Raw genomic sequence first — 27,173 nt, forward strand, 5'->3', positions numbered from 1 at the left:
CTGCTTAAACCACAACACAGTGCCAGAAACCTGTAGATACACACCAGGAGGCTGAGCCAGGCAAGGGCTGTGGCAGGGGCCGGCCCTGTACTTGGCCAAAGCATCGAGGGTAGCAAGAACGGATCACACTTGTCTAGCACCTCCCAGGAAAACAGGTATGGCTTTGTATGTTCTACAACCCGGCTGTGTGCTTCTTCATCTGTTAGACAGTCATCTCAAACTGTAGCCCAGGCTGGCCTACAACTGTCAATCTTATGATTCTCCTGCCTCAGCTTCCTAAGTGCTGGGTTACAGGCCTTGGCCACCACACCCTTCTCCAGGTTTGTCTTGACTTACTCTGTCCTCATCAAAGCCACTGAAACATTCACAGGTGTACCCACTGAGGTTCTGAGAGCTACACGGCTTTTTCTGGGGACAGACAGCTCGTCAGGGGCCTTCTGAGGTTCAGAGAGTTAACCTGTCTTTGTCAGGGGCCCTCTGTCTCCAATGTGCATATACTACAAGGCCGTATGCTATGGCAGAAAGAGTACCAAAAACCCTGGCAAGGTGGACCACATGGGTGAGGGAACAATGTGGAAGACCAATAGCCCATCTGAGGGGACTACAGTATGGGAGACTCGGGCTGAGGAAGGAGACCAGCTCTGCTCTAGGCTGCCATCTATCTAGCACATACATACTCCTGTGTTTACAGTTCAGAGTGGTAGAAGGACAGTGGCCCATAGGGCATTAATGTAACTCATGAGGACCAACGGCTCTTTGTGGTACTGTGACCCAATAGCCACTGGCTGGGTGAATCATGATCAGCTTCACATCACTGATATGGCTTGCACTCACCCTTGGGGGTCCATGGTGCACAAGCCTGGTCTACTGAATACAACGTTTTAACACAGGGACTGGGGGGGGGGGGGGGGGCGGGGCGGTGAGCCTCCTGCAATGCACAGGCTGCACACACAAACAAGCAGACTCTGGATCAAGAACTCAACATAGCCACGGCAGGATCAGAACCCAAAGGAGATCAAGAACGTCCGCACTTTTATTAAGTTAGAAACTAATAAAAGCAACACCCATGCTCAGGCAAGCACCATGGCTAGGTCCTCTGTGCTGTGCAGACCGATTAGTACAGATGGCATAGTCCACAGGCCAGGAGCCAGTAGTTTTCCAGCAAGACTGTCCCTGAGGTGGAATGGGAAGCCAGCTGGACCTCAGATGAGGGCCAGTGTGTGACTAAGTCACCTACACCAGCAGTACTAGGCTGAGCTGTGAGGACCTTGAAGGCTGACCAAACTGGTCTGTACTGCAGCTCCACTTCTGTCCAGAGCAGAACCCACTCTGGATGCTCCGTCCTGATGCAGTAATGGGAAGCCACCAACTATGGAACACTCCCCATCTTGTGCCAGAAACCAAGAGCACTAGACAAACAAGGGATGAGCCTGGTATCCACACTGGCAGAAGAAGAAAGTGTCTCCGAGAACCTAATGCAGGGGAGACACTGGGGAGGAATCCGTGAGAAACACATTTGAGAAGTTTCTTCGGATCCTTCTTTCTGAGCTCAAGGAATAAAATCAGACAGGATTCAGGCTGCCAGCTGGTGCCAAGGATAGCGGGCGTGATGGGAGCCTTGGTCCTAGATCCACAATGACAGCAATACAACCTCTGTGCAAACTGCAGTGACCATGGGGTCCCTCTGCCATTCGACTCATGTCTGCCCTCTTATGGAACAGGCAGGACACAGGACTAAGGCAGGTGGGTGTCCAGAAAAGAGGCCCAGTACTACTGGCAGGTATATCCTGCTGCTCTTCTGTGCCTCTAAGGAGGGCAAGCACCAGGCCCCTACCAGCTCTCGGGGACCTAGAGTCCTGCTGGGGGACCCTTAGCAGTGTCTGGCTGGTCACAGGCATCTGCCCTATGTCCATGGAAGCTTCCCAGAAGTCGCCTCTTAGGAGGGGGAGCTAGTGCTTGACAGAGGGCATACAGGCGATCTCCCATTGACCTTAGGGGTTTGGTACCATCTGTTGATGAAGCCTTGTGGGTACCACCTGAGGCCGGGTTGCCCTGGGGGTTCTGTCCCTTATAAAATATGTCTGTCAGTTGGACTATGCTCCCTGATGTCCAGGACACTATGAAGAAGCATTCCCACCTCCCACAGGCAGCCCTGCAGTCAAAGGCTGTGCTGCTGGGGCCAAGGGACCCCTGCTCTTCCCTGTTAGCCATTGCCAGGCCTGGGTGACAATCAGCCTCAAGGCTCTGCACGAATGTCGTAGGTTGCTGGTGCCAGCCCGTGCCTCTGGACGCTTCTCTCCACACGAGCCGCTGGCAGCTTTGGACACAAGAGCACAGGTGACGCTGGAGAACTTCATTTCTCTGCCTAGAGTTAAGGACAGCTTGAGCTGCTGCCACCCGGGGCTGGAGCTGTCAGCTTCTGGCCCAGGCAGGAGGAACCACACAGTCTGTGGGATAAAACAGAGGGAGAAGATGAAAGCCCACACTGCCCTCACAGCATGGCCAGACTCAATAGCCCCCAGGGCTGGGACTCAGGCTGTGACACAGCTACCCGTGTAGCCCTCCACAGTTCAGGACCGAGAGCTACCATTTGTCACCCAGCAGCCTGTGCTCCCTCTGTCTGTGACTCTAAGGAGCCTCTTATACAGGAGACCCAGGAGCAAATGCAGCTAGGCTTCATCTACCCTTGAGAAACTGCAGACTTACACAATCACGTGGTGGTTGCACCAGAAAGTGCTGAAGGCAATGGGCGACTTCTACACTGAAATAGGAGCCAGGACCTTTATTTTTATTTAGGTGTGGAGTATGGGAAGAATTGATGAGAAGATGGGAGAACAGAGGAACATAATGGCCCTGTGAGGAAATGCAATGCTTTCAAAATGTAAACAAATGTGGACCAATGAGATGAAAAAGGCTCAGGAGGGGGCTGGAGAGGTGGCTCAGCAGTTAAGAGCACTGACTGATCTTCTGAAGGTCCTGAGTTCAAATCGCAGCAATCACATGGTGGCTCCCAACCTGTAAGGAGATCTAATAGCCTCTTCTGGTGTGTTTGAAGACAGCTACAGTGTACTTATATATAATAAATAAATCTTTTTTAAAAAGGAAGAAAGAAAAAGGCTCAGGAGATAGGCAGAGTCTGTGGGCTAGGAGGAAGGCAGGTATGATGGAGGGCAGGTGACAGGCTGTGGACAACAAGAGGCATGCTCTTTTGTGACCTGGACAAAAATCCACCACAGCCTCTAGATGCCAGGCCATGGGACAGGGTACTGGGATGTAGTGGTGAATGAGGAGGGACTGTCCTTTTGGCCATGAACTCACATCCCCTGCTGCATCTTCAATCACTTAGAGGATCAACAGTTGACATGGAAATGATGGTGGATATCTACCTGCCCAGAGAAGGATTCAGGAACCAGTCCCCACTTCCTCCCCCACTCCCCCCCAACCCACTGAAGGCTTCATGGAGAATGTTCAGGAAGCAAGAAGCAAACACTGATTTATTTACTGATGATCACTAATACTGCTGAACCCCAGGGCCACCCTAGGAAAACCCTAGCCTAGTCCTAGGCTGCCCCTAAGGAGGTTGTGGCTTAGCATTTGAGTCTAGAAAGTGATAGTAGCAAAGCTAACATCTCCTGAACTCATAAAGTTCAGACAGCCTGCAGGGCTGGCAAGGGCTAGACAGGAGTGCAGACACACCTCTCCCACAAGGTGGCTCTGAGACAGAAAGGAATGCCTGTGACAGGAAAAGAAACACTGCTCCCATCTGACTGGCTAGAGGTGCTCATGGGCTCATGGGCTCACAGGCTCTGTAACTGAGCTGTGTCCTCACACAGGCACCGCAGGAAGCAAAACCTATGTAACCTGTCCACTGGTGTTCAGTAGTGAAACCCCCAATACAAAGGAACTTCTCTAGTTCTGTGTTTACAAAACATTAGAGCAAAAATATATGCTAGTATTGAGGCTCTGTGGAAGCTTTCCATCACTGAGCTATGCCCCCAGCACTGCTACAGTTCCGAGGGGCAGGCTGGTACTGATCCACAGGGAGTCTGTCATCCCCAGGTCCTCAATGTCCTAGACACTGGCAGGGTCCTGAGGTCCCTAACAGTCCTAAAACACTCGAAGATTCTGAACCCCCGTGGCACAGACTGCTGGCCCATCTGATCCTACCTCAATGGCACTACAAAGAAATAAACAGAGCAAGGACTGGGAGGGAGTGGGGGCTGGGGGGTGGGAATGTGTGTGTTCCACGGCAACTGTTGATGCACCAAGTGATTGAGGATGCAGCAGGGGATGTGAGTTCGTGGCCAAAAGGACAGTTCCTCTTCATGTGTGTGTTCCACCAGCTTTGCAAGACAGGCCTAGCTGGCAGGAGAGTGCCACGGAAGGACAATGCGCATACCGGGGCCCATCCAGCACTCCATATGCTTACAGGCGTAATGGTTGGTGGGAGCCGTGCTGCCTGGCTCCTGTGAGGGCTCCAGGTGAATGACTCCACGTCAAGGACTGTGCCCCTAATTCTGTCCGTTTCCTCTCTGTAGCCTAGCTTTCTCATCTGTGAAACACGACCCTTCAGCTGAACAGTAGACTCAAGCTGTGTTCTGTAGACTCACGCTGTGTTTTGGTCAGCACTCCAGCGCATGGCTGGCCTTGGCAAAACCCCACCCTGCCCATGATTTGATATAGTCTCTACCTGTGCTTCTCTTTTTCTTCTCAGGTCTCACACAGGCACAAGTGATGGTTGCATGAAGGACACCACCAAGATACTCTCCTGCCAGCAGGCCTATCCATAAGAGCTGGAGGAAGCCCTCGGTCTTGTGCTGGGTGTCTCTTTGTAGTCACATTAATTAACAGGATAAAGTGAGCCAGCTGTCCGCCACAGTGAGAGGTTGGTTGGTTGGTTGGTTGGGAAGCAAGAAGAATGTGTGAAGTTGGGCCTCACTTAAGTAGCTTTGAGGAAGCCTCAGAGGAAAAGAAAAGGAGAAAAGGACGTGTCCAGTGTGTGGGGGGGGGGGGGGGTCCCGCAGGAATGGGGGCAAGAGGGAGTCCCTGGGGCACCGAGCAGGGGCTTCAGGGACTACTGCTGGTAGTCCCTGGAACTACTCTGGAGCCCATAAGGATGGACCTAGTAGATCTAAAAAAAACAGGCCCGGGGGAGCTTCCAGGGGATAGGGATGGTGGCACTTTTTGCCAGGACTTCCCTAATGGGTAACTGGCAGAAGAGGTAGGTTACCTGGTTTCGAGTCCCTCTTGACCAGCAAGCAAGACGCAACCACAGGTTCTTCTTAAAGCAGTTTACTCAGGCAGCTACTCTTTACAAAATCCCCTTCCAATTCCCCCGAGCCTCTCTGGGTATCTCCACTTTGTTTTTCCCCCACTCCAGCCACAACTACGCCCCCACCAATCACCACAGGTCACAGCACCTCACCAGGCAGGTTTGCTCAGCCAATCAGGGATTAGGGGCGTGCCATCCAAACATGGGCTTGTTTACTACCTGGAACTGACTTCCATCTGTCCAGGGAGTCCAGAATGGCTCCCCACAACCTGGATCAGTTATTGAAAGGGGACAGAGACCAGCTGATGGGTTAGTGCCATGGTATTACCGGCGACTCCCCTACTGTCCCATGGCAGGAATGTACATGGAGGTAGCAGGCATGCTGTGTTTTGTCCCCTTCTGCCCTTCACTCTTTTAAGGTGCCTGGCCCTCTCCTATACTGGGCCATCCCACAGGCCATGGTCTGTAGCTTAGTTGCATCCACATGCCATGGAGGCTGAGGAGTGGAGAGGGCGCCCAGAAGTGCCAGGCACGTGCTACATGCCAGCTTCTCCTCCTGCTGCTCTGCTGTGGGTCTGCCCTTGACCTGTGGGGAAAAGTTGACAAGAGGAGCCTGTGGAGAACAGGAACACTCTGGATCAGCCGTGGAGACAGAGGCCAGGTCTGTCTGATGGAGGAGAAAGTGCCCTGGGTGACCAGACTGCTGGGGCCCCCGAGAACTCAGGAGGCCTAAGTCCGTGGGGATCCTCACTGCCATCCTGAGGACATGCACTGGGATTGAGTGTGCCTTCCTACCTGACTGAATCTGAGGTTGACTCCGTCTGTGCCTGCTTCCTCATATACAGCAGGCTAGTGACTAAAGCTTGTCCAGAACTCAGGACACTAGCTGTCCTAGTCACATGGGAGTGACAACTGTAGGGACAGGCCAGGGACTAAAAACAACCCTCACAGCATCTGAGAACTGTGTCTAAGAGTTTCCCTTTCCCAGATGAGAACACCCAGACTCTGGAAGCTAAGCCTGCCCAGGATCAAGAAGCCAACAGGGTGTCAGTAGCAAGAGGCCTGAGCCTAACCCAAAGCAGAGCAGCTCCTAACGACATGTGCAGGACCAGACTCAGCCTAGCTGCTGCTCTCACGGGCAGAGACAAGACACAGTAGAGCCTCTGCTGGAGAGGGTAAGGCAGAAGTAGGTTCCTGAGGCAGAAGTAGGTTCAGGCTCCAGAGGCAAATAGGGTCATGGACATGAGTAACCATTCAGTCCCACAGGTGACTCCACCCACAGGTGACTCCACCCACAGGTGACTCCACTCCACAGGTGACTCCACCCACAGGTGACTCCACCCCACAGGTGACTCCACCCACAGGTGACTCCACCCCACAGGTGACCCCACCCACAGGTGACTCCACCCACAGGTGACTCCACCCACAGGTGACTCCACCCCACAGGTGACTCCACCCCACAGGTGACTACACTCACAGGTGACTCCATCCCACAGGTGACATTGCACCAGTGACAGGAATAGACAATTAGTAGAATGCCATTATCCCTTTGAATCTTGCTCTCCTCAGGACCTAGACACTGCTACCTTCCTCTGGGAGGAAAAATAAAAAGCCCAAAAGTCTTAGGAGAGTCAAGTCTCGTTCTGTCTGCTCAGGAGCCAGCTGCTCCTGCTTAGAGCTGAAGCAAGCTGCAGAGAATCAGCAGGAGCTGCCTCACCCTGAACTCAGCTCAGTCCACCGGCAGGCTCAGCTCAGGAGCACTGCTTCCCGGTGCGGTGCAGTCTGACCCACAGGTTCACAGGCTGAGGATGCTTCCCAGCTCCGCCCTTTACGCCACAGGAGCACAAAGCAGGAGGCCAGCGGGGAGGAGGGGAGGAGGAGGTTCCTCTTACAAGGCTTCCTCACTTTCAGCAGGCCTGTACCCCCACTCTGCCTTGACCCATGGGAGTCCGCCCCGCATCATGCTTCGTCCCCAGAAAGACTTTGAACTGGAGCAGGAGACAAGGTCTAGTATTAAGCTGACTGTTCTAGGACCTTGGCCATAAAACCTCAGGCTCCTACAAGCCAACCATGCCAGCCGCTCCCAAGAACACACTAGCAGGCTGGCCTCTCTCAGTAAAGGGCAGCACCAATGCAGACCTCACTCTGCTGTCCCTTCCCAAGCTCTGTGCCACTATAGACCTGTCTCTTAAGAGTCTCACCCATGGGGGATGGTGAGATGGCTCAGCGGTTAAGAGCACTGAGCTCAAATCCCAGCAACCACACGATGGCTCACAACCATCCGTAATGAGATCTGATGCCCTCTTCTGGCGTGTCTGAAGCCACTACAGTGTACTTACATGTAATACTAAAGGGGCCAGAGTGCGCAGGGCCAGAGCGAACAGAGGACTCAGTTCAATTCCCAGCAACCACACGATGGCTCACAACCATCCGTACAGCTACAGTGTACTCACATACATAAAATAAATACATCTTTAAAAGAGAGAGAGAGTCTCTCCCATGCCTCTGCTCCCCAAAGAACACCTGATAAGTCACTTGCTTCTCCTTCAGCCAGACTTGTGTCTTCTTATGACTTTATTCACTCACAGTACTGACAATAGCAGCGGGGCTCACAGACACCTGTCCTGTGGTAGGCCCCGTCTGAGGATCAGAACAGCCACCTCACTTTGTCAGACCTCACTTGGTCAGAATGGCTGCTGGTTTACATGGGCCTTTGTCCCTACACTGCACACAGAAGACAGACACTACCTCTCCCACTGACAAACCCATAACTGGTAAGATATGAACAGACCGTCTGTCCCTAAATCCCATTACCCTGATGTTCATCAGACCCTGGGAGATGTGATAATCATTGCCAAGAGCAGAGATAAGCCAGAGGGTTCCAGCCCTCCTGAGGGCTCACCTGGCTGGGCTCCGAAGGCGCCTTTCATGCAGGCAGATGCTTCCAGGTGCTAACAAAGGCCGTGGGAATGAGAGAGTAGGGCACAGTGGTGATGCAGTTCCATGTGTCTGAAGTAGGGTCATAGCAGTCCAGGGTCTTACACCTCTGGGTCCCAAAGTAGCCTCCCACCACATACAGCTTGTTGCCTGAAGCCACGGCATGACAGGACATGCGTTTGGCTGTCATGTCCCCAATCCGCGTCCACTGGTTGGTCTCACAGTCGAAGCGGTAGGCTGAAGCTGCTGTGTACTCTGTATCGCCTCCCATGATGAAGATCTGGCTGCCCAGGACAGCGGCGGCTGTGTATCGCCAGGGCTGGGGACACTCTGCTTTGATTGTCCACCGGTTCTCTGAGGGGTCAAAACACTGGACTTTGGACACCATGTCTCGGTGGATGCTGGTCCCTCCAAACACAAAGAGTTTCAGCTTGGCACTCACCACCGCGGCATTGCTGACACCGTCTCTCATGGGGGCCACCATAGTCCACTTATTATCCCCAGGGTCATATTTCTCTACTTGCTTCAGGGAGACAGAAGGGGAGGCAGGGAAAATACCTGCTAGGGATGTATGCCCCCCCACCACATAAAGACAGTTCTCCAGCTCGGCTGAGCCATGGCCAAAGCGGGCAATCAGCATAGGGGCGGCCTTAGACCATTCCTCATGGACAGTGTCATACACCCAGACATCCTTAGAGACCCCATTCTCAGAGCCCCTGCCTCCAGTCACATAGACCTTGCAACCAATCGCTGAAGCACTGAACTCCTTCCGGGGGCTCGGCAGATCCGCCTTGGGGATAATCTCCTTGGCTTTGTGGTCCACTTGGTAGATCTTGTCACACATGAAGGTCTGGCCTCCCAAGATGAGCAGTGTGTGACCTGCCTTGCGAGGCCGGGCAAAGGGACTGGTGACCACACCATCATTCAGCAAGATCTTGGTCTTGCAGCGGAAGGCCTCGTCTAAGATGAGCTTGGTGCACTCGTCCGCCATGAGGAGGGCCTCTCCAGATACAGCATTCTTCAGGCAGTCTGAGGGCAGCAGGGCCAGTCGCACGTTACGCAGGAGCAGGGGCAGGTGGGCCTTCCTCTGCTCTAAGTCATGCTTCACCCACTGCAGGATGGCCTCAAAGACCACACGCTCATCCTCAGTCTCCAGCTCGTCTCTGGAGATGAGGTCCAACAGCGTGTCCCTAGAGAGACTGTTGAAGTCCTCGCTCTGCCGCACGGTCTCAAAGTGCACCAGGGACATTCGGCATGAGAACTCGTAGAGCCGTCGGCACTGGTGGGCATCAGACAGCACCATCATGCCAAGGCAGTTGGAGGGGGAAAGATTCTTCTCCAGGAACTCGGCAGCTGCATCCCGGACATCATGGAACTGCAGCATGTCACCGGCCTCCAGCAGTGACTCCGCGTTCTCCTCATTGATGACGATGCGAGAAGAGTAGGCAAAGTCCAGCAGCAGCTCCAACACCTCAGGGTGCAGGTTGTCCTGGAAGTTGACTGTATCATCCCGGCTTTCCCGCAGGCCGTGGCTGAACATGGCCTCAAAGTATCGGCTGGAGGCAGCCAGCACCGCACGATGGCAAGGAAAGGCTCGGTCACCAGCCCAGAGTGTGACATCCGTGAACATGCAGTGCTTGCGCAGAGTGTTGAGGTGGGCCAGCACACAGTCAGGGTGTGAAGCCTTGTGGAAAACTGAGATGTTCATGGAGCCCGTGCTGCTCCGCGACTTGCGGGTCTCGTGAACACTGACTGACATCGTGTACCAACCTGCAGGGGGAGTGACACTGATCAGTACCAAATCTGCTGCCCCCAGGCCCTCTGGACAGCAAGCAACCTTTTCATGCTCAACTCCAGTGCCCCACCCTCTTCCTCTCCTCCGTGGCAGTTTCCAGGTCAAGTGTCCTAGAATTGCAGGGAAGGACTTCAAGGCTGAGGTACTTGAGGTACACCCAGGCAGTGATGCTCAGCAAGGACATCTTTCCAGTCCCACAAGACACAGGTCAATGTGTGGCAGTCAGTTTGTGATCGCCCTCATTAAACAAGTCAATCTAGCTGGGTATAAAACACAAGCCCATGACTGCGCCAGTGTCACAGATCACCCCAGACACCAGGCCTCACACAGATCCTCCCACTGTCAGCCCTTTATATACTCTTTTTTTATATACACTTTTATTCACTTAAGTAGGCCAGGCCTCGGTGTACAAAGTGCTTGCCTAACACCCACAAGACCCTAGCTCCAGACCCCCATGCCACAAAAACAAGACACCCTCTTTCCCTGAAGATTAAGGCACATAGCCTGCTTTACATTCAAGAATACAAAGGAAGGCAGGGGAGATGACTCAGCAGTTAAAACTACTGGCTGTTGTTCCAAGGAACTTGAGTTTGATTTCCAGTACCCGTGTGGTAGGTAGCTCACAACCCTCTGATGCCCTCTTGGAGACCCCCTGAGCATGAACCTGGAACAGACACAATGCATGTGGGCAAAGCACCCACACACTATGAAAGGGGGCTGGACAGGTAGCTCGGCAGCTAATAGCAGTGTGCTGCTCCTCCTGGATCTGGCTCTCAGGTAGCCCAGCCTGGGAACCGACACTCATGCGCACAGTCCCTGACATAAGCACTCTCATAAACATTAAAGAGAGCTTTCTTGTCGGCAAAGTGGCACATGCAATAAATTAGCACTTGGAAGGCAGACACAGGCGGAACTGGATCTCTATGAGTCAGGCCAGCCTGGTCTACACAGAGTTCTGGGACAGCCAGGGCTACACAGAGAGACCCTGTATCAAAAAAGACACTGCCTCAAAATCAAAAATACAGTTAATAACAGCTGTTATATATTTTCTGCATAAACATTTTGGATTTTTTTTTTAACATGTTGTGTTTTCCTGAGACCAGACTGACCTTGAACTCAGAGGTCAGCTTGCCTCTGCATCCTGAGCTATGGGGCTAAGGGTTATGTGCCATTTTACACTAAGCCAATTTTTATGAGGAGATTTTGTTTGCTTGAAACAGGGTCTCACTCAGCATCTTCTGTGGTGGCCCCTGAAGACTGAACCACAGGCGCAAGCCACAAGTGGCTCTTCTGGAAAGTCTGAAATCCTGAGAGGGAGAATAAGATGAGCCCTGTGTCAGCTCCATGGCTCAGGGCTCAGATCTCTTGCCCTGCCTGCACCACACATCACACACAGCCTGACACAGCTGTGGTCTAGAATGAACGGAGAAGCAGGGCTTGGTAATGCACAGATTTCCAATTCAGGTCAGCAAACGTTCCTGCCTGCAAGGGTAGCAAGGCAAGCTAACGCTCATCCCTGAGCTCACAGGGCAGGGCATACGCACTTCTAGGACCTGTAACCCGAACAGGTGTACAGCCTAGCTTCCATCTGCTACTGTGTCAAGATCAGCTGTGCTGTGCTAGCCTCTCCTGGGCATGCCCATGACATCATTCCCCACATAGATCAGTGAGGTCACAAGTGAGTTCTCCACACCGGTTCACTCCGCAGCTTGCCTGCACCCAAAGTTAGGAAGGAAGGGAGGTAAGAAATGCCTTATAATGGGCAAAAGAGCACAGACTTTGTTTTTTCAATACAGGGCTTCACTGTGCAGCTCAGGCAAGCCTCAAACATGCAATCCTCACCTGTAACTGCTGAGATAACAGGCATATGAAACCACACCCAGCTCTACCCCAACCCTATGCACTCAGCACCTGACAACCCCACATTAGCCTCCATAATTGATAACCAAGCTCCAGGCTGACTATAGTGGGAACTGGGAGTTTCACACACGGATGGACGCCATCAAGACTGGTACTTTCTCCACTATAGAGGGGAAATCCTGGAACAGTTCAGAACATGGACCTCACTGGGCCTTTCCCAGGAAAGCAGCTCTGCCTTCTCAGGGAAAGATCATGGCAGGAGAGAAAAGCTTAAGGTCTCTGAAATCCAAGCAAGGATAAAGCAATATTACAAAGGACCCAGCAGGGAATTCGGGTCAGAAAGGGGCCAACAGGTAAATGCCAAGTGACCGAGCCATGCTGTGCTTACAAATTTTTAAAGAAAGACCGGGCATGGTGGTGCACACCTTTAATTCCAGCACTCGGGACACTGAAGGAGGTGGCTATCTGTGAATTCGAGGCCATCCTGGTCTACAAAGTGAGTCCAGGAAAGGCAAGGGCTCTGATAAACAGAGGAACTCTGTCTCAGGAAAAAAAAGGAACGAAAGAAAAAAATGAAGAGGGTGTGGAGAGATGGCTCAGTGGCTAAGAGCAATGTCTGCTCTTCCAGAGGTCCTGAGTTCAATTCCCAGCAACCACATGGTGGATCACAACCACCTATACTGGGATGGGATGCCCTCTTCTGGCATGGAGGTGTACATGCAGGTAGAGCAATCAATAAGCATAAAATAAGGAAATAAATCTTTGAAAATAAACAAATGCGAACATAACATGTTCATTGCTAACTCTTCACGAATGGCCTTGTCCTTTGCTCCCCTTGCCCCACCCACCGTCCCTCCTGCTGCTCCGCCCTCTCCTTCAGGTGCTGGCCCACACACACACACACACACACACACACACACACACACACACACACACAGGGAAAAGTAACTCTATGGAAGGAAGATCTAACACTGGCTTTCTCTCCACTCCCCACCCCCAGTGCCACCATTCCTGAACATTTCATGTACAAGTCTTAATCCTGAGACCCAAGTACAACCTGTTTTGGTCAGGACCTGTGAGGATACACTGTGGCAGCCAACACCCCTCAGATGGCAGTGTCTTAGCAGAAACACAGGCTTGTGGTAATCGTCATCTTATTGACGCCACTTTTGGGTCACTCCCAGAGACCCAAAGAACTGTCACCATGCCACCAGTCACTGGGTCAGAGGGAAAACCCGTCCATGGCACCGCAGATTAAGAGTCTGCCCTGGAAGGACACACATTTCATTCCTAGCTCAGGGGCCAAAACCAGTCCCACAGCTTCCCTGGCCAGAGAAAGGCAGGAGTAATCTGCCATGTGCCCCAGTAGTCCTGTAACTCAGATGAGAGACTGCAGCACAGACGGAACTGCTGGCAGACAGCCTTGTGTGCTAACCCATCTAACCCCGGGCCTCAGACTCAAGGCAATCCTATCTGCACAGGTTGGGAAAGCAGGCAGAGACCTTAGCACATTTGCCTAAAAGCCCACAGGCACTAGGGCAGAACCAGGTCTCTGGCTTAGGTCCCTACAACCTCTATGTGAGCCCAACACAACAAGGCCGGGGAAGGACCGCCATTGGACTCCAGATTTGACATACTTGCCTTGAACAAGGTTGGAGGGGAAGGCCTTAGCCTGGCATGTCACTAGATTCAAGAATCAAGACTGCTTTCTCTGCACAAAGCAACACCCCTTCTCCCCCAGGCTCTATCTATTTAAGACAAGGAATACTCAATTGTGTCCTGTGCCCCAAGACATCCATAGCAGTAATGAATTCATATCTATCCTGAGCTCAGTGACAAATATGGAGCTGCCTCGGGTCACTGCTCTCTGTGTGTGTCAAAAAAATGCTGCCTTAGGGACAGGATAGGCTAGCCACCCAGAGTTGTCCACTAACCCAAGAGTGTGCGTGGAATTGGCCAGCTGCTCTCCAATGCCTTGCATAAAAGCTGTTGGATCCACATGCCCAGCCAGGCTCATTCAAGATGCTTAGTGCCCACCTCTGCCTGTTCCTGCCTAGAGCAACACGCACACTCAGGAGCTCTGCCATAAAGGACAAAGCAACAGTAATGAGTGAGATTGAAGGTGACAGCCCCTAGAACAATATCCCTGAACCCTGGCATTTCCATGTAGGTGAGTGCAGAGGAAGATAGGGTGCTGCCCCTTCTTAGGGGTAAAATAGTCCATTCTTAGACACAAAAAACACAATGACAGCATTTTCTTTCCTCATATAAAGCAGATACAAATGGACCCAGGGTATTAAAATGTAATGGGAGGAGGGCACTGGCTGTTGTTCCAGGTATCCACAGGGCAGTTCAGAACCATCAGAACTACAGCTCCAGTGGCCCCAGTGCCTTCTTCTGGCTTCCTCAGACACCAGGCATGCAAGTGGTGCAGAGACATGCCTACAAACCAAACGATTATTCTTCTAAATAATAATAGGCTGTGACTATAGCTCAGTTTGCAGAAGGCTTGCACACAAATGGCCCTGGATTTGATGTCAGCACTTCATAATTTGGGATGTGATACCATGCACCTGCATTCTCAGAAGACAATTTAGAGGCAGCAGGATCAGAAGTTCAAGGTCACCTTCGGCTACAACTAAACTATCAAGTTTATGTCAGAAAGATGGCCCAGTGGGTTAAGATGCTGGCTGCCAAGCCTGATGACCTAAATTTGATCCCCAGAACCCTCATGGTGGAAGAAGGGAACCATCGCTTGTTAACTTTCTGATCTCCACATATATGAACACATACACAAATATATGTACACATACACAAAATACATGAATGTTAAAAACTAAACGGCATAGGCGAATTCTGGAGGAAAGAGAAGGGGGTTGGGAAGAGGCAGCAAGAACAACTACAGTTAACCACAGATAAACATTTCTAACTGGTTATAGTGGGGCTGGGCACACGGCACAGGTAAACTACCTAGCCCCATGGAAAACACTAAGACTCAGATCACAGCCATTATCCCCACTCTGTCATGCCGGTTTTAACCTCCACCTCACACAAGACTCTTCTGGAATCCGTTCTCAGGTGTTTGAAGGGTTTGTATTTTCATGTTTACACCAAACCCAAGTCTCATCGCTTTGGTTGAGGTGCTGTTTCCTCCTGAGATAAATTCTTGGGAGAAGAAAGACAGATGTATTGCATTGTATTGCAAGTTCTGTGTGCCAGGCCACGCTTCTGCCATGCTTCTGCTGTCCCTACAGCAAAGAGGCTTCTTCCAGCCCTGAGAGCTAGCACAGACTCAAGGCCATCAGGGCAGGCAGCAGCGGGTACTTAGCTTGCACACAACACCACCTGCTCCCCCCTCCACTGTCTTGGGCCCAGATCTCCATACCCAGCGGTAGCTCCAGATGGGAGCTCTCCACTGGCCAGTGGAGAGCACCCCAGCCAGAGAAAAGCAACCTGAGCTCTCTCTCAGGTTCTCCCCTCTGACGAAATCATTTCCTTCCTCTCACTTAGCCAGTGAGCCTGAGAAGAAACAGTGCACCACCCTACACAGAACACGAGACACTCTGTAGGGCTGTAGGACTCACAGGTTCGTAGATACTCAGAGAGAGGCTACCTCTCCAGCAATCTGGCCCCACAGATGGATTCATTAGGAACACACTGGCCTGGATATTAAAATCTATGAGCCTCCTGGAGTAAGGACGATACAAGCGAGCAGAAAAAAATAAATGAGATTAAAATAACTGGTCATGTCCCTGGAGAGGATTGCCTTCTGTTTCCATGAGCCCTGGCTTCCATGAAGATCAAGTTGCCAATCCCAAAGAACATACGTGCTCCAAGACTCAGCTTGCATACTCACTCTCTCTTAATTAAACATTTATAAGTATTCTTATCTTTGGAGTTGGGAACATATGTGCCACGAATTGAACGTGGAAACCAGAGAGCAACTTGCAGATACTGGTCTCTCCATAAACCATGTGGGTCCCAAGGATGGAACTGTGGTCTTCAGGCTTAATGGCAGCCACCTCACTGGCCCCAAGACTGCAAGCTTGTCTAGGAGCACAAGGAAGAGGGCAGCCAGCAACACCTCTTAGGAGATCAACCAGGTCCCCTTTGCCCCACCCAACATTTCCAGTCTTAGCAATCTTCCTTCAGTTCACCCAGACAGGAGCATCCACAGATGGATGAGGTGTCTCCAAAGAGCCAGGAGAGCCTCAGTGCTCACGACAGGTCTGATAGCTACCTTTGCATGGGTCTCTGCAATAAAGTAGTACTGCACACCTTCATACACATGTGTACACACAGGAGAAAAAGAGAGAGAGAGAGAGAGAGAGAGAGAGAGAGAGAGGAGAGAGAGAGAGAGATTGATTTTCGCATAGGCAGAGTGGCTTTCCATAGATCAATTTGAAACTTTGTCCACAGCACTGACTGGCTGAATTCTCCTTGCTGTAGGCTTCAGTCTGCTAAGATATGTGATGCTGGTTACAGGACATGAAAAAAGCCAGTCTCACCCAGATACAATCTTCTCAGATAACCAGGGCCACTCTTCCCTGACCAGTGGAGGTTTCTTTATGGGCCACTGAAGTGTGGGATCTGACCCATATCAATGAATTTTGTACTCTGCCACATTCCCAACCTGCATCTTGACTGGATCCTTTACCGAGCAGGCTTCTGTAACCTGGTGCATGGGTCACGTGGAAGACACTGGCTCCCTGCATTGCGCACCAGGAGAAAGCTATCGAGGCCGGCAATGCCTCAGCATTACTGAGAAAACTGTTTTGATCTGGGGGCCCTCAAGGGAGCTTCACTCTGACAGTAGTTTGCAAAACTCCTCCATATTAACCACGCTTTCTCTGGAACTTACAGAAACTCCAGAAGGGATGTATTGGAGGGGGATAACTGCCATGCACACACCCAAGATGGGGGCTGGAGTCAGTATCAACATCAGCTGAGCCCGGGACCTCCCGCATCCAAGCACCATGAGCTGTGAGCCTTGTGGTCCACACTTCTTCACGTTCTTCCTCCCCACCCCCAGCCTGCAGCACCTGGCAGTCACTGGGCTGCCGGAATCCCTCAGGTGCCCTCCGATGCCCAGCAGGTCCATTGCTCCTGTCACTGTCAGAAGTCTCTCTCGCCACAGCATCATTTCCCTCTCCTCCTAAACGACAGGCTTCCCTCAGCAAAGGACAGGACCATGCTTTGGGCCTCACAGCTGATACTTCCTGGTCTCTTCAAATTACAGACATATGCATACTTACAGCAAATACACGGATGCCCATAAACAGCCCCTCACTCACAGATGCTTGCACACGTTCAACCTCTCCTGCTCAAAGGCCTTCAATGAATTTGGATGTTCAAGTCTTGTTCAACCTGTTCTCTCCTCTCCAGATCTACAGCCTACCCCAGCTTCTTCCCCTCCCAGCTCTCCAGCTCAAGTCCCCACACACACACACAATCCCTCTGCCTCACACCCCCACCTTCTTGGTTGTTCAGCACACCTTACACACAGTAGAGCCTGAGAAAACCAATTCAACAGGCATTTCCAGACACTCACTATGCACTGCACCCATAGCAAGAGGGGCATCTGTCTGTCTCTTACATGAACACACCCTCTGTTCTGCTGGAGCACAGGGACCTGCTCCTGACAGCCACCGTGGTCTACTGCAGACCACTGCCTACTGTGCTTCACTCTGTCTGCAGCTCCAAGGGTGGGATTCTGTGTCCCCTTTGTACGTGCTAGATGCTCAGTAGGTCCCATGTCAGTGCTATCCACTGGAGTAGGAATGGACATGTCCAGAGGCCTATTATAAACCCACACAGCAGGCTCCCACTGTTGGCCATGTTTTTAAGGTATGTTTCACACCTACATTTTAAAAACACATTATTTTTATGTGTATGAGTGTTTGTCCCTGAATGTGTTTATGGACCGCCTGCTTGCCTGGTGCCTTGGTGGGAACAAATGGGCATGAGCTTCCCTGGAACTGGGGTTTACAGATGGTAATGGGCAGCCACGTGGGTGCTGAGAGCCCAATCCAGGTCATCTGCAGGGGCAGCAAATGCCCCTAACCACTGAGCCATCTCTACCGGCCCCATGTTTATTCACTTAAGCCAGGTGGTTCACACATACAATGCCAATAATTGAGAGGCAGAGAATCAATCATTTAGTTCTGGGCTAGCCTGGGCTATATATTAATTTGGTGGACAACCTGAGCTAAGAGTGAGTCCTTATCTATAAACAAAACGAGTCATTTTCAGTTCTCCAGTGCTGCTCTTGGATGGTGGTCCGTCCATAAAGCACACAAGCCCAGCAGGGGACGCCAACCTCAAGCAGCCTGACAGAAGAGCTGTGTGATGAGTGCCCCATCTCCAAATCCCAGGCTGACCAAGATACCTGGTTTTCTCATCTGGAAAACAGTAGTAGTTAAACGCGTGTCCTATCTTTGAGCTTCTATCCTGTAATTAAACTGGAGCATGTCAAGTGCCCGGCAGTGGGACACACTAATGGTTCAGTCCCCTGCCATCACTGCCACCAGCTCCTCCGTTCACCAGCAGCACTAGCCCTGGGCAGGCAGAATTCTCAGACAGAGCCCCTGATCCCACTGGTGGTCTTAGTCTGTGGAGAGGTTGCCCTACATGACAAGGTTACAGGTGCAATGGTTGATCGCCCTGGGATGATCATGGCTCAATTGATAAAGAGCTCAATGCAGGCATGAGGGCCTGAACTGCATCCCAAGACCCACATTAAGAAGCCACGTGTGGCAGGGCATGGTGGCGCACGCCTTTAATCCCAGCACTCGTGAGACAGAGGCAGGTGGGTTTCTGAGTTCGAGGCCAGCCTGGTCTACAAAGTGAGTTCCAGGACAGCCAGGGATACACAGAGAAACCCTGTCTCGAAAAACAAACAAACAAACAAAAGCCATGTGTGGGACGACACACTCTCAGCTCTCAGCCCTAGTGAGGCAGAGACAGGTAGAACCTGGGGCTCACTGGCTGCTCAGCCTAACTTATTTGGTAAGTTCCAGGCCACCGTGAGGTCATACTTCAAAACCACCAAGGTAGACAGTGCCTGTTTGACACCCAAGGTCAACAACCTCTCACCTCGCAGGAACCCACATGCACACGTACCCTCAGGTCCACACATTTGCCCTTAGGAAAGAAACCGGGTGGACCTGACCGCAAAAAGCAAAGCAACGACAGCTTTCTAGGCTGAGAAGACAGAGAGCTCCGCCAATAAAGTGCTCGCTGAACAAGCCTAAGGCCTTGAGTTTGATCCCAAATCTTATAAATTAGGCATGGTGAGAGACCAGCGTGGCAGTAGTGGTCTCCTCCTGTAATCCTACAACCCGGGAAGCTGGGGCTGGAAGATTGCTAGTTTGAAGCCAGCCTGGGCCACCACACCCAGTAAAACTTGTCCACCATTTACTTTTGGAATTTTCCACTTGGTATTTTCAAACCACTTGACCTCAGAAAAGTGAGAGACGCTACAGAGAGTGAAGCTGAAGATGGGGAAGGCTACCCTGGAAGCCCTAGGGGCCCTCAAGACTGAAACCAGTAAAGGCGGATGGAGGATTTGTCCAAAAGAGACAACCCACTAGATGCTAACAGTTCTTACTCATCTCTGTGCCTTGCACTTAGCAGAGTAGGTAGCATCCAATGGGAACTCAGTCATTTTTTTGTTTTGTTTTGTTTTTTGTTTTTGTTTTTGTTTTTTCGAGACAGGGTTTCTCTGTAAAGCCCTGGCTGTCCTGGAACTCACTTTGTAGACCATGCTGGCCTCAAACTCAGAAATCCGCCTGCCTCTGCCTCCCAAGTGCTGGGACTAAAGGCGTGCGCCAGCATGCCCATGCCCAGCTTCAGTAATTTTAATAAAGCTCCAACTCCTGTCCCCTAGGCTCCCTCCATAGGGGACATGCATGACACCCCCCCTTCCCCCCCAACTGGCTTCACATGTAATTCTCTAGAGGAATTCAGCAAAGGCCTCTTTTATACTTCAAAGAAAACTGCTGGGCTGGCATGTAGCTAGTTGGTCCTGTTTGTTTAACATGCACAAAACTCAGGGTTTGATGGCCAGAGCTGCATGGACAGGAAATGGGGGTCACGCACCTGAAATCCCATTCTTTAGGGGGTAAGGGCAGGATGATGAGATGTTTAAGGTCATCCTTGACTGCAAAGCATGATAGTATGAGGCCAGCCTGGGCTGCATAAGACCCAGTCTAAAAAAAAAGGAAAAGAAAACTCTAGACACAAGAAGTCACTGAGCAAGCCCCCTGTATGTCCGCAAACAAATGCGCTCTGCTTTAGGCATCAAGTGACTGCCAGGCAAACCCTGACATTTTGCCTGTAATTATATCTTTCAAAATAAAGTCCTAATTGGGTTGATAAAAATAGCAACTACAACTGCCTGCAACACAGAGAGCCGCCCCCGTGGGTGCTTCCGCCTGAGAGGAAGCCTGGCCACAAAGCCTGGGGTCACAGCAGACTGGGGTCCACTCAAAAGCTGCTTGGGAGAATGCCGCACTCCCTTGCATCTGTCCCAAACACCCAGACTGGGGAGGGGTCCGCAACTGCAGAAACATCCTTCAGCCTCCTCCCCTTGGGAACTATAGCAAAGACTCTTCAGGAGGCCTCCCACTAGAGCATTTGGGGGGCCCCACTGTCCCCTCTGTTGGCACCTGCCCATCCTCTCTGTCTAATGTCTGTTCCTATAGGTCAGGTTGGTGATCCTAATGGGTACCCGCTCTGGGGCAGAGTTATAAGGTCCTAGGGCAGCAGTCACAGCCAAACTGGATGCTTTGGGTTGCTGTTCCTGAAGGAAGGGAACACAGACACCAGGGAAGGACTGGAGAGCCTGGCCAAATGTCCCAGCACTGACTGAGTCCCAGCAAGAATGCACTCCATCAGGCACCCAGGCTGTTGATACAGCCTTGCTATCCTGACTCTTCAGTCACAAGATCTGTAAGGAGACCATGTGCAGAGCCTGGCTTTCAGCAGTCTCAGATCTACCTCTCCTCCTCGAGTCTCCAGTCTCCACATTCTCTGTCTCCCAGTCAAGTACAAGTATCCATTTGGTACAGCTTTGGCTTCTTTGCCCCAGGAAAACAAAGAACCTCGTGGTGCCATGTAATACACACGATAAGCCACCTGCACTTCACCTAGGCAAAGCCACTTGTCACTAAAGATACTGTTTAGAAGTGTTCCCACTCAGGCGTACCTCCCAGACGTTCCAGAGCTTCTGAGCTGCAAAAGACCTTTCAGGAATGCTTTCTTTCCCAAACAGAGCACAAGGCAGCAAGCAGGGAGCAGGGCTAGGCAGGGCTAGGCAGGGATTAAAGGGCCTCATTTCACAGATGAGCGCACACAGCCAGGAGCTTCATTCAGCCCCCAGCTGAGACCAGTAGACCAATAGCAGGCAAAACCCTGATCTTCTGGAAAAGCCGAATCAAAAGAAAAAGCCTGAATAAACTAGATAGCTGACTGTAATTTTTTTTTTTTTTTTTTTTTTTTTTTGGTAAGGAATGAGATTGGCATTTTCAGCTAAGCTTTAAAATGTGCATAATATCAAGCGTGGAAGAAAAATGTGGAGAAAGGCACTTGGTTGGAAAATAAGCAACTGTGAAAGGCTTATGGCTTTAATAGAATGTAACCTGCCATACCTGCTTTTAACGATGCCTGATGACAGGCTTCCAGGACTTCATTGGACGTCTGGAGAAGTGACCACCCCAAGGTTTCTCGTTAGAAGGCAGTATGAATGCTGGTAGTCAGACTGTGGTTGGACTGATATGTAGCCATGAAAAGAGACAGAGCTCCCCTCTATCCAATGACAGAGGCTGACTAGTACTGCAGAAGGTCGGAGTACAGAACCATCAGACTCCACACACAGTCTCTACCTGGGAGCATAGAGGAGGCTGACTTTCACCCCATAGTGGTTTTCTATATTGCTCATGTATACAAGAAATATAACCTAAAAGCACAATGTTCTCCTTGGTCTCTTCAGAACAGACCTTCGGTGCAAGCCTGGCCCTATGCCTTGTACGCACGCCATCCCAGCCTTTGAACTTTACACAGCCTACCTAGCACAGCTCTCTGGTTCAAATGTCACCGGAGAAGCCTCCCCCAACCACTTCGTCTCCATAGATGCTTCCTGTCCTGTTCCCCTTCCTCAAACCGCCCAGGCTACCTTCCCTGCAGCCCTTTCTGAGGTAGCTGTACTTATTGGCTCTGCCTTCTGTCAGCCCCCTCTGAATGAATGGGAGCTTGGGGAGAATGGGAACCACCCGGTTCTCTGCTGAATTCCAGAACCTGGCAGAAAACAGATGACGCAACATGCTCGCTGGACGCATCTGGAAAATGAGACTAACCATGTCCACTTGCTCTCCTCTCCTGCAAGGCAATGGCACTCTCTCAACATTATAACTCGTACCCTAGCTGAGCTCTGACCACTGACTACCAACCCCGTTCACCACAAGCTAAGGTCCTCTGGAAACTCTTGGAGCCCAACCTTCCTCCACAGTGTCACCTACAAGACAAGCCATTCAGAACAGAACAGCACACCTTTCTCCTTCAGATTTCCAAAACGTAAATTCACACAGGGGCATGCACAGATATAAGGGCTTACTGCCCAGTCTCTCAGGCCCCATGGGGAGCTTCTCTCTGGACTCTGTGTGCTGCTACCTTGGCTGTCTAGAAAAGGGCTCTGTGCCTCCTGACCCTCACCCCTACCCAGACAAAAAGGCCTGGCTATGCACATCTGGCAAGCAGTTCATCTTGGGGGTTTGAACAAGAAGAGAATCTCTTTATCTTAATTAGAACATTAATTCCACTTGGCCTAGATTGATCATTGTTCTGACCCTTCTGGGTACCAACAAGAAGGGAGAAAGAGCTAGGCATTGCTAACCCCCCCCCCAATCCCTGCAGTCTACTCCTCCCCACAAGGCTGAGGTGGGTGGGGTGAGAGCCAGGGAGATGTGGTCCTCCTCAGGCTGCGCTGAGGCAGCCACAGCTCTCCCACGGCCCTGCTCTGCAGGAGGAGCCATCCAACTGGTCTTGCAGGCATATCCTTGCCAACGCCTGGCACTCTGCCTCCTCCTGCCCCCCTGGGCTCCCTATAATCCCTTCTGCTTCTCTGAGCTCTTTGTCCATCTCTCCCCCTTGGCTCTGTGCCCAGGAGACATCCCAGAAACTAGGGAGAGGGGGTCACCCAGATCCTCCTGCACTTGATGTCCAGTTCTCTGCCCAGGACAAGCCAAGGGAAACCTTGGGAATGAGTCATCTGCCTGCCACCTTCCTTTGAGCCCATGCCTACTCCCCCTGGGTCCAGACCAGTGCTTCCCTGACCCAGTTTCACAGAGCAGCCCCAGCTGAGGAGCAGTTATGGGACTAGGGGAGGCTGGAAGGGAGGAGGGAGAGCCCCCCCCCCCCCCGCCCCGTCCCTTTGGAGACCTCAGTCTCCACTCAGAGATAAGGGAGCTGAAAGCTTGTGCTTGGAGACCTTATTCTACAGGTGGAAAAAGGAAAGAACCTGATGCCCACAACGCCCACCCAGCTCTCGATTTCTGCATTGTCTGACACTGCCTATCACAGGCTGACTCTCCAACTCCTCCTGCACAAGGCCCGACTCGAAAGCCTCACAAAGGCTTAGCATTGAGAGCTTGCAAGAACCTGGGACATGACAATGAGAGAGTTAACAGGAACACCCTGGAAAGCATCTACCTGAATCCACAGTGGCAAGGGGATCTACATACAGTTACTAGGCAGTGTCCTTTCTACAACAGCTTCCAGGTCTGAGGGCTCCTAGTGTGGGCTGAAGGTGGAGGTAGCCTCAGGCCTCAGCTGAGCTGAATGAAGTAGAGTAACCTTACAGAGTCTACAGAACTTGGGGGCAGATCAGTGTGGATGGAAAAAGACTCAGGATTTTATGAATTCCTGGAAAGTACAGTGCAATTTCTCAGTTAACATGTTTGACACAAGCTCTCACTGTGTAGCCCCAGCTAACCTCTGCCTAGGAGTCAAAATGCTGGGACTAAAGATGCGCACCACCGCACCACCACACCTAGCTCTAACTTGGATTTCTAAAACCACAAAGCTAACACTTTTTTTGAGACAGGATCTCACTTGTATCCCTAACTGTTCCGTATCTGCCCGCCCTGGCAGCACTTTGAGTTCTGGGATTAACGGTGTTTAACCCTAGCACCTCTCTGAGACAGTGCTGTGTGCTGTGTGCTCCCCAAGCTTACCTTGAACTCCTGCTCCTCCTCCCTCCGCTTGCCAAGGGCTGAGCACAGGTGTGAGCCACTGCCTGGATTGATTCCGGGCTTTGTGCACAGCAGGCAAGCACTTGGCAATGAGCACATCTCAGCCCAGGAAACTGTCACTTAGAAGAACAGGACACAGTTGCTTACCTCTCATCATCCAAGGGGGAACCAAGGCAGGGCTGGGGAAAGGTTTAAGAGCAAGAAGGAGATAACACCTCCATGCTGTGTCAGGAGGACGGAGCAAAGGGGACAGGGAGGTAGGCATGAGTGGCCCACTAGAAGTCAGACACCATTCCAGGATGAGCTGTACAGTGCAGGGTGTCACCTCACACCATCCTCCAGGAGGCCTCACAGTGACACGGGCAGCATTTGAACCCAGGCCAACCAGAACCTGAGGTCCTTCCACTAACCCTGTGCTGAAGGGACTTAAGGGGCAACCCTGCCAACCTCAGAGTACCTTTCTGTCCCTTCAGTGTCTGCTCCCAAGTCCGAACAAGCCCCAGAGACACCTGGCAGGGCAGGCAGGTGTCAGCTTCAGATGTCTTTAGAGCTGAGGGTTCTCAGGGCATGGGCATGGTTGCTGATAAGGAGAAAAAGCCTGCAGTGGCAGCCAGACAGCAGCAGACTCATCACAAGTCCTGCTGGGATGTGGTTTCTGTACGCTAGGATGCTTAAGTCTTGCCTCTGCCTGGCCATCCTCACATAGCTCCCAAGTGTTTCCTGGCCTTGAAAAGGATTCCCTGGCAGATCAGCAAGGCAACTCAATTATGAAATTTACCACATTAGAGGACTTACTACATTAGCATTTCAATTGGCCAATTCATTTGTAGCCCACCACTGTTGGCTTGTGCCAGCTCTATAGGGGTGTGTGTGTGTGTCCTGCCCAGGGCACACTGACACTGCCAGCTAATAAAGAACTCAGGGCTCAGTGAGCTGGTGAGCAGGAGCCCCCAGAAACTGCATGGGAAGCCAGGTCCTCCAATGAACCTGGACAGCTGCCCATCCTAGAGCTGGCCCTGGGAGAGTGTGGGTGGATGGCTAGAAAAATGGCTGCAGCCAGGGCATGGAATGAAGGTTTGGTAGGCTCATGCTAGCTTTCCTTTTCTCTCTCCAGGAAGCCTTCATCCTTCTCTCCAGCTTCCTGTTACCTGCCTGCTCCCTGGGGCTCTGCAAACTGATGCATCAAGGTCCCCATCCATGAGCCAGTACCTCCTCCTCTCTGAAAGCAGGGTCTCAATATCTGCTCAAATGATTAGTTTGACTAAAGCCGTCTCTGCATAGCAAGCTCACTGCTCCAGGCCACCCTCCTCCCTCTAAGACAGGAAGGATGCATTTACTGCACAGCACACACAGGGACATTTCTTTTTGTCTTCCTACTTTTCTCTCCCTACACTGGTGGCACAGGCTTAAGATGCCATCAACAGGAACGGAGCCACAGTAGAACACACAACTTGCACACGGATCCTGCACTGCCGCATGGCGCAAGGAACCCAGTTGCAGTTCGATGCCCATGACAAAGGTTTCGTCTGTCCATCCTCCACAATTCCTTTGAACAATCTCCCTGGACTCGCTTGCTGATAAAGGACTCAGCTGAAATATCAATAATTACAGGGCCTGGGACAAAAGTGACTTTGCCGGTCTCCACAGACAAAGTCTGTGATCTCCACAAACCCTGTCTTAGAGGGACCAAAACTACTGTAGGATAAGAGCACCGTGGGTCCTCCCTCCTCTGTCCCCAGACACAAGCTTTCAGCAACACCCATAAAAAGTCCTCCCAGCATAACTGTGCCGCTTATGAAAGAGGCTCAGCAAACTAGAGGGTCAGGTGCCAAGTGCCCCTCCCTCCCCGTCTTAGACCAGGATAGGGTGAAGAGCCCAGACATCTGGCATACCTTGTCCTGCCCTGAGCATGGAGGGAGAACTAGTGCCCAATCAGACTTGGCCAAAGCAACTTGGCCTCTGGTCTCCCCCAAGTACAGATGAACTACAAAGCCCCGAGAATCCGCCCCTCCCCCCAACTTCCTGTGCTCGAGTCTCTAGAAAGTCTCCGGGATTGGTACGGTGGCACTTGCTTATAAACCCAGCTCTCGGGAGGCTGGGACCAGAGATTTCATGCTCAAGGCTGGCCTGACGTTTATAACAAGACTAAAACCAGGAGAGAAAAAAAAAAAAAATGTAAGACTGTGAGAATCCACTTTGAGGTCCTTGAGGCACTTGCACCCAAGTATCTGGTGCCCCAGTAGGCACAATTCCCGAATAGGAAAAAGCTTCTAATACAGCTATGAAGGAGACTAGTCCAGTGGGGATTTGTAGACCACAGCGGAATTCTCGCGCTAGGGCAACGCATGGGAGGAGGGGAATGGGATGGCGGGGGTGTGGGGTGGACGACTTGCTACGGTCCTGCCAGATCGGCTACCACCTGGGTAGGTAGGGGCGTATGGCTCCGGGAGTGTCACCACTCTCCCTTGATAGACAACTTTCCAGACAGGAAGGACCCTATGCTGCGGGCCACACGGCCAGGCCCTGCTGTCTACTCTTCCCTGGTTTAATCCCTCGGCCCTGGCTAGGTACAAGCAAGTCACGGGGACCTTGGCTAGAAGTGCACAAAGCTGCACGGTTCGCATCCTCGAAGACAAGCAGTTTCCTCTTTCTAGGATCAATAGTAATTTTTTTTAAAAAAAGAGAACCAGCGGACTCAATGAATCAAACACTCCCGGGGGAGGGTAGCCGCTCCTGCGCGTAACATCCGTTTGGAAAACAATTCATTCCCTTGGCGGGAGCTCTGAACATTAACAGTACGGGGTCCCCAAGCTCGATCAAGGGGCGCTCCCGGGTCAGCACCCACTTCCCCGACCCAGTGAACTGGGCCTGCGGTCCTACGCCCTGCCCGGCGATCCTCGAGCAGGATCGCTCGCTGTCCCAGTGACAAGTTCCGACCTGGTCCTCACCGTGCGGCCCCACAGGCTCTGCAGTCCCCGCCGCTGCCGCCGCCCCCGGCCGGCTCACCAGTCCCGGCCGCGATCCCGTAGCCGAACCGCACGGGCTCTGCCAACAAACTAGT

The 27,173-nt window shown here is 51.8% G+C and overlaps 1 protein-coding gene across 2 annotated transcripts; it reads right to left on the reverse strand.

Annotated features, from left to right (window-relative positions):
* Nucleotides 1-998: 998 nt before the first annotated feature.
* Klhl25 (kelch like family member 25) lies at nt 999-27,173 on the reverse strand. 2 transcript variants are annotated; one of them, XM_021167691.2, is made up of 3 exons: nt 27,061-27,173; nt 8,175-9,979; nt 999-2,447 (listed from the first exon to the last, which is right to left on the reverse strand). In XM_021167691.2, exon 2 carries the CDS (start codon nt 9,966-9,968, stop codon nt 8,199-8,201), a length of 1,770 nt encoding a protein of 589 aa, XP_021023350.1. In that variant the 5' UTR covers nt 9,969-9,979; nt 27,061-27,173; the 3' UTR covers nt 999-2,447; nt 8,175-8,198. The 2 variants fall into 2 exon arrangements, with proteins under 2 accessions (XP_021023350.1, XP_021023351.1); XM_021167692.2 differs by having other exon boundaries at nt 27,050-27,164.

The sequence above is a fragment of the Mus caroli genome, unplaced genomic scaffold (assembly GCF_978045245.1).
Source record: "Mus caroli unplaced genomic scaffold, Mus_caroli_1 scaffold_8, whole genome shotgun sequence".
In the NCBI taxonomy this organism is placed as follows: domain Eukaryota; kingdom Metazoa; phylum Chordata; class Mammalia; order Rodentia; family Muridae; genus Mus; species Mus caroli.